This window comes from Mus musculus, chromosome 19 (genome assembly GCF_000001635.26).
Source record: "Mus musculus strain C57BL/6J chromosome 19, GRCm38.p6 C57BL/6J".
NCBI classification, from domain to species: Eukaryota; Metazoa; Chordata; class Mammalia; order Rodentia; family Muridae; genus Mus; species Mus musculus.
Genome location: NC_000085.6, coordinates 28002682 through 28017346, shown reverse-complemented (window position 1 = coordinate 28017346; position 14665 = coordinate 28002682). Strand labels below are relative to the sequence as shown.

Sequence of the window (14665 nt, the reverse complement as noted above, 5' to 3'; positions counted from 1 at the left end):
CTAGTACTCAGAGTTCCTCATAATTCCATCTCAGTGAACCTCCCGACTTTCTAATTAATCTCCACGCAGAGGAAAAAAGGAAAGACAAAGTCAATACAAATTGTATTAAATTTAAATTTTTCCTTATTTTTCAGGCTGATTTATCTCTTAAATTCTATAGGATGTAAATGTATTTCAATAGCTTTGGACTGTGTTAGAGATCTGAAAATATTGACCTAATAAAAATCTACAAATGCAATTTAAATTTAGATGTCTATAAAATCCTACCTTTGGGCTACTTGTAAACAATTTTTAGTTGTATATATTTAGTATAGTTATATTACCTATTATGTAGGGCCAAAGGTACCCAAAATTAGGTTCTAGTTAGTGAAGCAAGATCCATGATGGCCTTAAAACATGATCCCAATTCTTTATGAAAGAACATATTCAATGACGCTTTGAGCTTCGCTTAGGTCATATTTTATACCCACCAATGCAAAGGAATTGTGTGTGTTTTGCCCCTCCAAACAAAGCTGACAATATGCTAAGCAGAAACTTTAGAAAAATGTTATGTGGAGATAAAATTGTATTAAAACAAAGCAAAATGAAAGGCATCCAAAGAAAAATACAAAAAAAAAAAAAAAAAAAGAAACAAATACATCACCTTTGAGTAGTGATCACTTGTCTTCGATCGTGGCTCCTGGCACATTGTTCACAAATTCTTGTGAACCCTTAAGTCATAGTCTGTAACAGTCAGCATACTTGTTAGAAAGAAAAGACAAGATAAAGGTAGCCTTCGTATACTTAATAGGAGCGAGGAGGCAGCACCGACTTGGGAGCCGATTTAGACTTTATTCCAGGTTGCTGGAGGAGAAAAAGGAAGGCAACCTAAAACCTTGTCAGTTAAACCATTTAGTTCAATAATTTATCTCAATCAAATCACTTTTCTGACCACTGATAACTGATACAATGAGAGTGATTGTCAGTATGAAATGGCTATCATTCGGTTGATAACAATTCATGTTCATCATCTTGTAAAAAAAAAAAAAATACTTAAGAGTTCAAACTGCTTAAACCCCAGTGCACCTATTGATTTTTCTTTAGAGTCTATTTTAACCACTTTTCTCTTTTATAAAAGTATCACTTAGACATATATACTTAGTGCTTTGAATCTGTTGTTTTCATCTTTTAAAATCATAGCTATGGAGATTATAACTTCAGAGCTTGAGATCAGAAATATTTGATATGTGGTTACAAATCTGATTTTCTTTTATTCCAAAAGTCCCTGTTTCTTTTTTTTTTCTTTTCTTTTTTTACATTTGTGTGTGTGTGTGTGTGTGTGTGTGTGTGTGTGTGTGTGTGTTCACATGCTTGCGTGTCTGCAGATGCATGGGGCAAGGGATACTATAAGAGAGCCACAGCCTGTGTGTGAAGATACAAGGACAATTTGTGGTAGTTGGTTCTTTTTTCTACCAAGTGTGCTCTGGGGATCAAACTCAAGTCATAAGGATTGGCATCAAGTGCTTTTAGCCACTGAACCATTCTGCTGGCACCTTTGAATCTTAACTGATCCAGAGAGCTTACTTGACTTTACAATGTGCTTAGAGTCCCCAGTCTCCCAAGTTCTTCTAAGTGTTACCTCACAAGGTTATGTGGTATTTATCACCTTCCCATAGACCAAAGCTCCAAGAGGGCAGCAGGAAAAATTTCTTTGAAGTATTCTAGAGTGCACTTTGAGTCCTCAAAAGTGTTTCCTTTTTTTTTCTTGAGATACTGAGGATTTTAAAGTGCCAGAATTTATGTTTTTGAGCAGCAAATCAACATTGTCTTCTTTTTGGCTTTACATCTTTAAAAAAAATTCGCTATGGATAATTGTCTATTCTTTCTCTAAAGTGAATGAAAAATGAAAAGTAGGCTAATCAAATTATATTATTACAATTTTGGTAATGTCTTAAAATATGCCCAATGAATGATTCTGGGATTGGGGGCACATAAAATTGACATTTAATAGCCATTAGTCACAATGTTGACACATATAAACATCTATATAGACATTAGTTTAAAAGGGAAAACGACAGCATATTTTTAGGGGAAGTTTTGAAACACTACAAATGCTGTGTGTGTGTGTGTGTGTGTGTGTGTGTGTGTGCACTGTCCAGGTCAGTTGCCACTGACAAATGTGGTTAATGAGAACTTAAAAAGTGGCTGTATGACTTTTACATGAAATTAACTTCCAATTAAATTTTAATAGCACATGGCTTGTGGCTGAGGAGTGTGTGGGACATTCCTGTCACCCTAGACATTCTCACCTGCTGCCAGTGAATCCTATGCTGTTGTCACTGCCAACAATGGAAAACCAGGCTTCCCTGCCTGAACATGGATTTCACCGAAGTGGATTCCCACGTTGTACTTGGCCCCTCTTGTTGAACATAATGATCCCGTGATGTATTCATGCCTTTTTGTATATCAATAGTCTTTCTAACTGTTCAGTTGCATTACAGTTGTCTGACTGTATCACGACTTGTTTGTGCCTCCTCTAGCTGATAGACATCCGACATTTGGATTGTTTCCAGGTATTTGGGTTTAATGGTGCAAATACTGTAATTGATGTTCTGAATTAATTGAGGAACTGTATGCATACATAGTTTTACTTTGGTCTTGAGCAACGGGTAGTCAATTTATGATTCTACTATCATCTTTATGCCCTGGGGTGAGAGTCTAATTTCAAGATATACTTATATAATAGACAGATATCAAGATGGCTGAGTAATTAGACGATTTGTAGTGCTTAATGAAAACACAATTAGAAAGACAAATTTAGCAAAACACTTTTTCTCAGAATCAAAGCATGCTTTCAGTGGGGTACCCCAGAAGACAGTTAGAAAGTGTCTGAATCACTTGGGTCTCTCTTGTCACTTTTGGTATTTATCACATGTCCACTGAATCTCAGATCCAGAAACATCAATTAGCAATCATGATTCAGTAGCAGTGGGCATATCATAAGCACTTAGGAAAACATAGCAGAAAGGAAAACTTCATTTCACATTTGAGAATAAGATTCTGTTGTGTGTCTCAACTGAAGAAAACATGTAGTCTAATGGAAGATTTTAAAGCAGGGCAATTTCTGCTTTGTAAGCTATAGCATACGTTTTCAAAACTCCACTTTTTTTTTTTGAAGCAATGTCATGGGATGTCAGTATTTTATCTTTGCATACATATTTTGCTTTCTTTTACGCATGACGTTGGAATTCTTCATTAGTTCTTGAATATGTGGTAGGTGTCCATAGGAGGAAATATCCTAATCGATGATGTTGAAAATTTACCCTTAATAATATGCTATAGCAATTTGTACAGTATATACATAGGTAATCAGGGCTTCTTTTCTTCAAGTGGTTTAGACACAAATGTGTTCATCTATGCCTCTCACAATCACTACAACCTTACAGTGGAAACAAAGTTTAAAGGAAACAACTAAAATTCACAGAACAACTGAGCATTGTACAGATAACTATGTCTGCATCATTTCTGGAATACAGCAAAAAGCTGTTGCATTGACAATTTATTGCATTGTCAAGGAATGTAAAATACCTTTTTGAATGACGATTATATTTTTCATTGTAAAAAGCAATAGCTGTTAAGACCATGCTGCGTGTTTCCTAAGGCTCCCTAAAAAGTTATTTCTGATCTACCTGTATGATACATATGAAGATACAACCACACAGCTGTAAAAATGAGCTGAAAAGAGTTCCTGTCAGAACTACTGAGTAGCAAAAGGATTTGATATATGTATGCATATATAATCTATCATGCTTTGCATTCTATTGCTTGCATTGTAGCTTGGTGTTTTGAATTAGTATAATGGCAACACTGAAATTTATATATTAACCTTACTAGAACTAAAAGACATACCTCCAATTGTCATAAAAGGGAGAATATCCTGACTTAGTAAGAATTCATGCAAATAAAAGTATGCATCCTGAGAGTATAAAAAGATGGTACCAGAAGCTAGGAATAAAGAAGTCTCTAAATTGCTTGAAACTGACGTTACAATGTTCTAAGCGCAAAGGTCACACTCTTCCTAAAGGACACTGCCTCAAAGTATCTATTTATACCCTTGAGACAGTTTTGCCCAAGCTTCATTATGTGGTTTCCTTTCGTGCAGATTAAAAGCAGTAAATTAAAAGGGTGGGGGGAATAATAGAATGGTGCTCACTGACAGCGGTAAGGAGCAACAGCTGACAGTGGGGAGATGGGGAACCTAACAGACAATAGGGCTGCGCCAGCAAAGCTCTTCAGAGCCTTGAGGTGCCAGTCAGCAGTCCCAAACGTTTTCCTGAGGACTTGATCTGTAAACGTTGCAAAAGGACTATTCCAATCGTGAAGAGTTTTAACTGCTGTTGGGTACCACGGTGTCATTTTTGGCTATCACCACGACCTGTTTTAACTTTAGTCCTTGGCTTGTTTTTTTTTTTTTTTTTTTCTCTTTCTCTTATTAACTACTATATTATAACTTATAACCAAGAATAGAACTCATTATAACTATGAAATTATCAAAGCTTACAGTATTACTGCTAAATCTATTGTTCTAATAGTTGGTTTCTAAAATGTCTTTTACCTAGCATTTCATGGCACAGAGAGGCAAGATAAAATGACGGCTTGTTTTCCCTAAAATGAGAATATTATGTATCCAATAGAACAGGTGTCAGGATTAAATGAGATAATGTATGTAAAACACTTAGCACAAGGTCTGGGGCACAGAAAGAGAGCTCAGCCTTATTTTAACAGGGAACTCATGCTGGCCCAAATCCCTCATGTGCCGGTGCAAAAATTAAGCCTCAAGAGGAGAACTGACTTCTTAAGGCTCTACTTCCAGTATGTTATTGTCTTGGATAAGCTGCTTAGCTGCAAATGTTGGGAGATTTTGGGTATTGGCGGGCCTGGGGGCACGTGCCTGCTGGACTCCAGTATGAGGAGAATTGGACGAATATGCTTGAACCATGAGGTTTCAGAAGCTGTGCCTTATCAACTCGAGTTTGAGGTGCCAGGTTGTGTGCTAATAATGTTCTCCATGGACAGAAGCCGTTCCCGTGTCCAACACAGCTCAAGAACAAGCTACCCCCAGGCTGTTAAGAAACCGATGCCAGCTAATAGGGCGATTGGTCTAGCTGGGATCCATCCCGTCAACTCTGAAAGGGTAGAGCCCCTTAAGGACCTACCGAGGGCTACTCTGAAAGGTCTAACCCACCCCTGTAGGGACCCTCATCCTCGGAAAGCTCGAATTCCCTTCCCCTTGGCACTTCCTCCCGGTCCTGCAGGGTGCTAACTTGGCGTCTCGGTTCCGCAGGGAGGTAGCGGCCGCGCCGAGCGAGATGGGTCACCGTTCGCGCGCCCAGGCTCTCGCTCCCTAAGATGGCGGCGGGAGCACCGCTCACACCCCGCCGCCCGCGCTCCTCAGGACCCCGCGGCCTCGGGAGGCGCGAGAAAGCGGAATTCGATGGAGGGGAGGGCAAAGCCGAGACCCTGGAGGCCCGCGCCGGCCGCAGAGAGTCTGGGAAAGGGATCACCCGCGAGGCATAAACGACCGACCGGGAAACACCACACTGGCGACCACGGAGAGGGAGGGGAGAAAAAAAAAAAAAAAAAAAAAAAACCTGAGCGGGGCGGGGGGAAGAGAGGAGAGAGAGGGGAGGAGCGCAGCACATCCGGGATATTAGCTGGGGCCGCCCAGGAAATGACGTACGCCCCGGGGTGGAGCCCGCTCTTCAAAGTGGGGTCTGCCTCCGCGGTAGCGCGCGTCTCACACAGTGTTGGCTCCGTCGTCACTCCCCCTCCCCTGGCTTCGCGCTTTTCCTCTCGCGGCTGCGGGGCGGCTGGGCACAGAGCTGGCGGCAGAGGCAGGCGGGGCTCCTTTGACGGAAAGTAGCCCTCGCCTCCAGACCCTCAGCTTTCCCCGGCGTCCTCCGTCCCGTTCCTCCAGGCAGACTCGCCCTGACCCCGGGCCCGCCAAGTCTTAAAGCGCACCTCGGGGGAAAAACCGACGTCGGAATCCCGACCGCAGCCCCCCGCCCGGGCTCCGAGCTGTCAGTCACGGCGCCGAAGCCGCTTCTTCCGGCGCTCTCGGGCCCGCCCTCTCCCCTCCTCCCTCCCCCCCGCCCCTCCCCGCGCGAGTGTCTCCCTCTCCCTCGCTCCCTCTCTCTCTCCCTCTCTCTCTCTTTTGTGAGTTATAGCAACCGTTGCCTTGTGAATCAAGCGCCATAGTCACCGTAGTCCTGGCGACTGTTACCCATCAACAACAACTACTCCTCTCCTCCTCCTCCTCCTCTTCCTCCTCCTCCTCCTCCCCACCACCACCATCTCCATCACCCACCAACAACACCACAATAATCCACAGCCAAGGTGAATATTCTTCGGTCTCTCTACATGTGTGTGGGAGCGTGTGTGTCCGTGCGTGTGTTCGTGTGTGCGAGCGAGCGTGGCTGTGCGGGGTCTCCCTCCTGACACCGGCTGCGGCCGCTTGAGGGGCTCGGTCCCGGGGGCTTGTTTACAATGGACCCGCGCGCGGCGGGCTCGGGGGTGTGGGCGCCGCGCGCCTGCCCGCCCGGCCTCGGCGCTCGGGGATGGAGCGGGAGCCGGGGCTGCGGGGCGAGCGGGCTAGGAAGCCGCCGCTGTCCGTCGCGGGTGTTGGAGCGTCCCCCCCAGGTCCGCGGGCGCCCAGGAGGAGGGGCAGGTGGAGAGAAGGGGCTCGCTTTCTCCCTCTCTCTTTCTTTAATTCGCTGCTTTGCAAAGCTGCCTGGTGGCTGCTGCTTTCCAAATCGAAATAGACAGCAGTGAGCAGGGGGGGTCCCCAAAAGGTGCTGCGCTGTGGTGGTTGTTGTTCACTTGCGGGGCCTTGTTGGGGGTTTTGTTATTTTTATCCTGGTACCTCGGTGAACTTTTCCCGAAGCCCGCTCCCTTCGTTTCGGCCCCTCTGTGCCTGCTGCTGAACGGACTGCACTTATTTGACCATCACTGGCCTCACGGGATTCTTTTTTTTTTTTTTTCTTTTAAAACTGTATTTTTCTTTGTGCTGCAAACAGTCTTAATATCCATTCAGCAGTCTTCTCCCCCCTTCCCCCCATTTGCACACACATTGAAACTAGGGGGCCTCTGCTGCTCTTGAGAGATTTTTTTTTTAAGTCTGTTTCTCTGTTTCTCTTCTCTCCTCTTTCCTCTCTTGTCTCTCCTCTGTCTCCTCTCCCTCTCCTCTCTCTCTCTCCCCCCTCCCCTTTTCGGGTTTGTGTGTGTGTGTGTGTGTGTGTGTGTGTGTGCTTGTGATTTAAACCGGATGCAGGGCATCTGTGCTACTTTGGTTAGTGGCTACTGACAGCGCTTTATCCTTCATGTGGAGATGGGAGGGGTAGTCCTGAGGTTCTGTTTCACTTTGATGCACCTCCCTCCCCACAGGAGAGTGTTAACAATTTTCATTGTGGTTTAGACTTTGTCTGTGATGAACAGGAAAAGGATATAAGGAAGCTTTGTGAGAACTCAGTTCACAACGCTATTTGTGACAGTTATGGTACTTTGAGAGTTTTTTTTTTTTTTTTTTTCCTTCTCCCATCTTCATCTCTATTCCTTTCCCTTGGAGAGTTGAAATTGAAGTCAAGTTGTTCATAAAGAATGTATGAAGCTTCTCAACTTGAAACGTGTGTATATTTCACTTTCTTTGTGGCTGTTAAGATCTAGGCATGTGTGTACTTAACATATTCTTTTTTGTTGACTTTTTGGTTTTCTTTGGACAATGATTTAAACCTGTTCAGAAGAAAAAAAAAACTTCCTTTTAAAGTGTTTCTTTAGAGGAAATAGTTGCCCTTGTAGATCTGAATACTTACCAGTTATGAAGTAGTATCGTCTTGATTAGAACCTGGCTTTGCAGATCCTTAATTTGCTCATTTTCAGCATAACAATTAATAGGTTATCAGAAAAAAATTGATGATGATTGTGAGCTAAAACAAATAGATTGTACTATTATAGTGGCACATTGAAATTTCCAATTCATATTTTAAAGTGCTTATTTAAATAATCTTTCCAACAGCAAACATTTATTGATTTAACTGACAGAGCAGCCTGTGAATAATGTGACAGTATTAATTATTCTTGAGATTGTCAATGGAGAGGTTGGGTAATTATAATGCCATTAAGGCTAATATTTTGTAAAACAAGTAAGAGTTGGGGGATTGGGAAAAACCTTACTTTTCAATTCATTTTCGTGTGATTGTTATTTTAAATGAAGCTGAGATTTGATTCTGAAAGAAGTCTGTTTGGATCTCTCAGCATTCTTTATATTTATTCATCCATTCCCAACCTGTCTTTGCAATTTTCAAATACTAACTTTTATTTTTTCTTTTCTTCTCATTTTCTTTTTTCTTTTCATCTTTCTTTTCTTTTTCTTCTTTTCCTCTTTTTTGTTCAGATGAGTGTCAAACGCCTGAACACTTTTCGATGGTAAAGCTCCTGGGTCTGAAGTTAAAAGGAGTTTTGCTGTCTTGGGACAGTTTTAGATCTTAATGGCATTCACATATGTTTCAGCTGAGTAGATTGTATATATTAAAATGTCTTAGATTAATATTTTATTTGTCGTGTCCAAGAGTGTTTAAGAGTCATTTCACTCATCAAGCATGTGTTTAATTTAGTTTTTTCCATTCACAAGTTAATTTGAGAGCAAATGTGGCATTGCATTATGTTAAGTAGCCTGTCCATTTAAAGCAAATCTTTGTGTTTTAAGAGTTGATATTAGAGATGCTTTAAAATAAAATAGTTTAGTGGATTGATTAACTTAGAGTTATAACAATTTATCTTTAAAATTAAATACAAATTTAAGTACCATTTAGTTCGACTTTTTTTTTCTGTGCTATTTTTCCTAGGAGGGACTGTACTATGCATTGACATTCTTTGTTTTCAGTGTTTTAGACTAACAGAAATCTGTGAACATAATCATGCTTTGAAATTAAACATGTGAAATAATGTTTTGAGTAGCTGAATATTTGTAGCTCAGAGTATGCCATGATGCCTATCTCTGTCTTTTTAAATTATATCCAGTGTACAAAATTCACATATATGATTGTCTATTACACAATTCTATTAAACTGTATAGAGAATAGGTATAGTAAATTTATATGTGTATAAGAAATTAATGCATTCCTAGTAGCTCTCCATTATTTCACAGTGCTCCCATGGTGTGAGAGTCTTATGCCTAATGTCTAAAATATTGCATTATTTATCCAATATTCAAATAATCTTGTATCCTGTGGAGATACTCACAGGTTTATAGCTTATAAGTGAAATAGTGAGAAATCTTTTTTAAAAACTTACAAGTTAATTGAGGCACTTTTTTTTTAGCAATTGAAAAGCAAAAAAATTCAGGTTGCACATTAAGCTTAGAAGGATGGATAATGATATCAGATATGTGGGAAGAGTTAATTTTTTACCTAAATAGTCTAGTAGTATGACTTAGTGATCCTTTTAGTGAGACTATATTATAAGAAACAAGAATAAGAAATACATCAACTTTTAAATTATGAAGTTTGCTAACCTGTTTTTATGTTGAGCGTTTGGTTAAGTGTCCTCTATTCATTTGCAGTTACATTAAAAATAGTTAGCCCTACTGAATCATTTGCCTTAACTCTTTAATTCTTCTGGTATATATTCCCAGTTGTCATCACAAAATAGAATTTAAATTCTTTTCTGTTCACAGATGCATAGTGTTCCCTTATTTTGGAAAACCAAGATTAAGTGGATTTGACTAAATTTAGCTTGTTAGAGACAGGTGGCTGCTTGAAACAGGTGTCAGTCTCCCTTTTCCTGCATTGTCTTGGAACTTGCAGAAGTTCACAGAGCTGTCTAAAGCAGGTGGCATTTTACAGAGTTAGTTGTATCATCCTTTTATTATTTTCACAGGAAGAGGGTTCTTTTTACATGCAAAAGTTGAACATTGCTAGCCTTTGAAGTGCTCTATGTTTTAACCTAAATCACTAGTTCAAACTGTATAAATGATAGATTCATTTGCTAAACACCTATCTATCCATTCTTATAAATAATGCCAAACTGCCTTTGAATTCAGAAAAAGTATAGCAGCATAACAGTTTACACACACACACACACACACACACACACACACAGGTTCTATTTTGTGATGACAACTGGGAAACAGGTGTGTGTGTGTGTGTGTGTGTGTGTGTATGCGGGTTTAAATAAAATGAAATTTAGCTTACATAATAAATAATATATTAAACTTTGTCATTCCATACCTCAAGGATTTTTTTATAGCATTATCATGTTATAATTGGAAAAATGAATTATTTGCATTTTAAAACTGAAACAAATTTTTCTGACATTCAGTTGCTATAAAATAGTGATATTTTAAAGTGAAAATTGTTTTTGTTTATACATGTTAAATATATGAACTGGAATAAATTCAGAAAGAATCACCCTATTGATTTCTAAGGTTTATTTTTGACTTAAAATTTTATCCCTTTATTTGTGGGACTTTTATATATCTTATAATAGATACACCAGAGGGTGCTGTGCTGTTTGCAATGTAAGATTATTTTCACTAAAACGTGAATTGATTGGAACTGTTACGTAAAGAAAATTTTAGTTATTTATTGCATATAAGCATCTCAGTTACTTCTGTAAAGTTTAACATTTAATATACTGCTTGCCTTGGTAGTTTTTTTGGGAAAGTCTGTCTATATAGAGAGAATATGTGTAATAATATGTAACAAATCAGATCCAGTAATGAACTATAGAACCGATCCCTGAGAACATAGCCTTGGTCCAGTCTAATGTTAGCACTTTGTTGTATACATTGGTCAAATGAAGATATTTCACTTTTATGCTCTGGAACTGTGGTTGCTGGGAGCTGAACCTGTGTCCTTTGCAAGAGCTACAAATGGTCTTAACGCTGAGCTCTCTCTCCCACCCTGTGACTCTTTTTCAGTTCCATTTTCCATCTTTTGAGTGGTTTCTTCCTGTTTAAATATAATTTTAAGTAGCAAATGCTCTGACAAATTTTAAAACTTAAGTATTTTCTTCAAGGATGCTTGGGAAAGGATAGGTTCAGTGTAAAAACTTAAGTCTAGGTAATGATACACTATTCTCCCAACTCAGCTACAATGGTTAATTGTTCTAGTTTTGAAAAGTAACTATAAGCTGAAACAATTTGTATGCAGGAACACCTTGATCCCAGAACTTCAAAAGAGAGTAGCACCCCCCCCCCCACAAACACATATGGGTCTCACTACAATAGTTAAGTCATTTTTCTTTAAAAGATAAAATTCTATGTAGTTTGTCATTTTATGCCACTGAGGTTTTAATGTATTTGTGGATGTATTAAAATGCTTTGTACTTGAAGTCTAGATTTCACATCAAAGTATATGTAGTGAAAGTTGAGAAAGTAATTTGTATTAGAGTATTAATAAGTGAATGGGACACCCTGTTACAGGCTAAGTGTATGTACCGGCTTTAGTCAGAGTTCAGTTAATCTTATTAACTGTGTGACTGTGGACGTTAGCTGCTTTCAGTGAGACTCAGTTTTCTCATCTGAATAGTCAAGACTCAATCTGCCTATCTTCTGACATCTATGCAACTTCAAAGAGATAAATTCATGTACTGTATATTGTGAAGTCTTTAGAATGCATGTTTAATGCCTGTTGGGTGTTTCAATGAGGAATTGTTGAGAATTCTCTACACGATGTTTCCAAAATAGTTTTTTTCCAAAAAAATTTCCTACTTTTGTTACTTAAGAATCATTTTGATATGACCATCTAGCCATCCCTTTGTTATAGGACTTAAGTTTTGTAATATTTCCCCCTAATCTGCTGTCATTAAATATTTAATCTCTTTTACTCATTAAAAAAATCAAAACCAAGATATCAACAGAGGCTTGGATTACCATTTGATAATCAGTTTTTTTTTAAACCATCCTAATGCTATTCCAAAGCTATGTCTTAGTTTTACACCATGGGCTTATAATGGGCTCCTTTTACTGGGTTTACATGACTTTTCTGGCCTAGGGATTTTTGTATTAAGAAATAATGTTGTAACATTTCATTATCTCCTATTCTTCCATTGTTGGTTTCATTGTTCCATTTATATCTTCTCTTCACATGCTACACATGAATGTATTTGAAAACATTTGGAGCTCTTTTTGCCAACTTAATGCTACATACCATCTTTAAATGTAATGACAGTAAATAATAGACTGTTTTAAAACATGAATTCATTAGCAGTTATTCTACAATTTTATATCTTACTGCTCAGCACCCAAGGAGAGTAAGACTACCACTGATACACTTATTTGGCATTGATGAATAATTTGCTAACAGTACTTAAGTTGTAACTTTGTAATATTACCCAGGTAACTTAAAATATGAAGTCTTACACAAGAAAATCCCATCTTTTGATCTTTTTAGATGTTAAAAAGTTTCAAATAACATTTTCAAGTTGGCTGTCCTATGTAGCATTGTTGTTTGATAGTTTTGACTAATAAAGTGATTTCTCATTTTAGAGTGATTTAGTTATAATCTTAAATAAAAACATGATTTATTTCTTTTCTGTGTAGTCCAGGCCAGCCCCCAATTCATGACTCTCTTGCCTCAGTTTCCTGGATGTGGGGATGGTACTTGTGCCTTGCCACTGTGCTCAGTTCAGATGTGATAGATTTTTCAAAGGAACCTTGGAAGAAAGCTAGGAAGTGTGACTTAAATGAAAAATGGATATACTATATCACTCTCAAACATTATTATTTTCTTGACAATTTCTATCTTCTTGAACAGAAATGTAACTTTATTGTATTAGTGATGTAATTTGAGTGGTTTTATTTAAAAGATTTCTTCCTTGGTATGTATTGGCCTCTGGCAAAGTACTTAAGGGTTAAATGTCTAGACCAATCCAAAATTAATGTGTTTGCACAGTTTCCCATACCTATGGTGACTCTTAACTCAAGTATTCTTTTATAGAAGGAGTTATGGCCAGTCAGTACTGCCTGCTGTTATTTTATAGTATTTGGTCAGGGATTCCCAAGGGTTCTTATATTTCCCTTAGGCAAAAATATAAGTATGGGATTAGTAGAAGCTTAACCAGTAACATTAAAACAGTGAAGCAAAGAGGCCTGAGTAAAAGTGAGAGGAAACAGATACGTCCAGCAATGATAGAGAAGAAAGGAAACAATGTTACTAGACTGGGAAGCAAAGTGTGGCCAGAGGAGTGTGAAGAGGATGACAAAGGTGTCCCCAGTTTGCTGTCTGAAACTGTAAGCTAGTAACATAAAATGTGTGGGGCTCAGTTTCTCCATCTGTCAGATAAACAGTGAGACAATGTGATCTTGCAAACTTTTTGCAACCTATGAATCCATGGCAAGATTAACCTGGGAAGTCAGAGGCGTGCTACTGACACAGAGCTAGGAACTAGTCTGTGATTTATCTGTGGTTTCAAAAATCTCACATTCTACTTACTTGTAGTTTCTTCTGAGGAGAGCAACAAAGAAAACCTCAGGCCCAGTGGTAGCTTAATAACTATGCCTATGACAAGGTCTCAAAGTTCTCCCATTTTGGTGGTTTCTTTAGAGACTGGTGGCCAAGTGATCTGATTTCCTCACCCACATAGGAGTGAGCTGAGCCTCACAGCTTGAGCTCCTGCTGGAACCAGCTTCTCTAAGTATGTGTGCCAGACAAGTGTCTGACAGTTGGGGCTCCTGTTGCTCACCAGTGAGATATTTAAAACAGGACATAATTTTCCCAGTGTGTGGATAGACAGAGGACAGGGTGGGAGGGTGTGGGGAGAGGCAGGCGCTAAGGGAGGAAACAGTTTTATACTTAGGAAAGAACATATATTTTGCTGTATCACAACTCTCACCAGCTTAACAGAGAAGTGTGTGAAAGATAAAGAGATTGCCATTCTTATAATTTAAAAGTTATTTTGAATGATTTTTCAATTGGTTAATAAAAGCATATTTAAGTTTCTGGACTTCATTTGGATTTGTATGTTTAATAGCATATGTGTATATTTTAGTATAACCATTATTTCTAAAGTGACTTTTTGCACTCTGAGTTAGTACAGTCCTCCCTCCCTCCCTCCCTCCCTCCCTCCCTCCCTCCCTCCCTCCCTCCCTCCCTCCCTCCCTCCCTCCCTCCCTTCCTTCCTTCCTTCCTTGTGCCATATCAGTTCAGAGACTCTTTGCTTGTTAAGTTTCTTCAAGCTGTGTTCAATGGCATATACCTGCAATCTAAGGATCCAGGAAGTTGAGGCAGGAGGACTGAAAGTTGGAGGATAAGGTTGCAAAGGGAACCTGTCTAGAAAAAAATTTTTCCTTTCATACTGTAGCTGTGGAGGAAATAGAACGGGTCTTGAAGAGGGGGAGCAAGAACCGTACACATTTAAATTTTCTGTTCCTGTTAAGTACCAGTAACTTACATACTTCTCATGGTTTACTGCATTGTGAAATCCTAGTGGGTATAGATGTGTAGGGACACAGACTCTAGAAGGCGGGAGTGAGAAGAAGCTAAAGCACTATGATTTCTCCTGCATCTTGTTCCTTTTCTGCTGTGTGGTTGTACAGTGTACATATACTTCCTTAAGGATAGATATTTTATTACTTTACTAAAATGTTCATTGTATTTTAGTAAATTATTTTATTTATCTTCAAGACAAT

General features: G+C 39.2%; 1 protein-coding gene across 14 annotated transcripts in view; it reads left to right on the top strand.

The window, feature by feature from the left end:
- Positions 1–2677: 2677 nt before the first annotated feature.
- The window catches only part of Rfx3 (regulatory factor X, 3 (influences HLA class II expression)), a 252949-nt gene continuing 240961 nt past the window's right edge, over positions 2678–14665 (top strand). For 6 of the 14 annotated variants that reach the window (XR_003952761.1, XR_003952760.1, XR_877668.3 and 3 more), the window contains exon 1: positions 2678–7661. Coding sequence is in view for 5 of the 14 variants with exons in the window: in XM_017318087.2 (XP_017173576.1) it covers positions 7636–7661 (26 nt within the window). In the remaining 9 variants the exon portion in view is untranslated. The remainder of the gene's footprint in view (positions 7662–14665) is intronic. The other 8 variants (XM_030250796.1, XM_006526784.4, XM_011247169.3 and 5 more) reach the window with 3 other exon arrangements.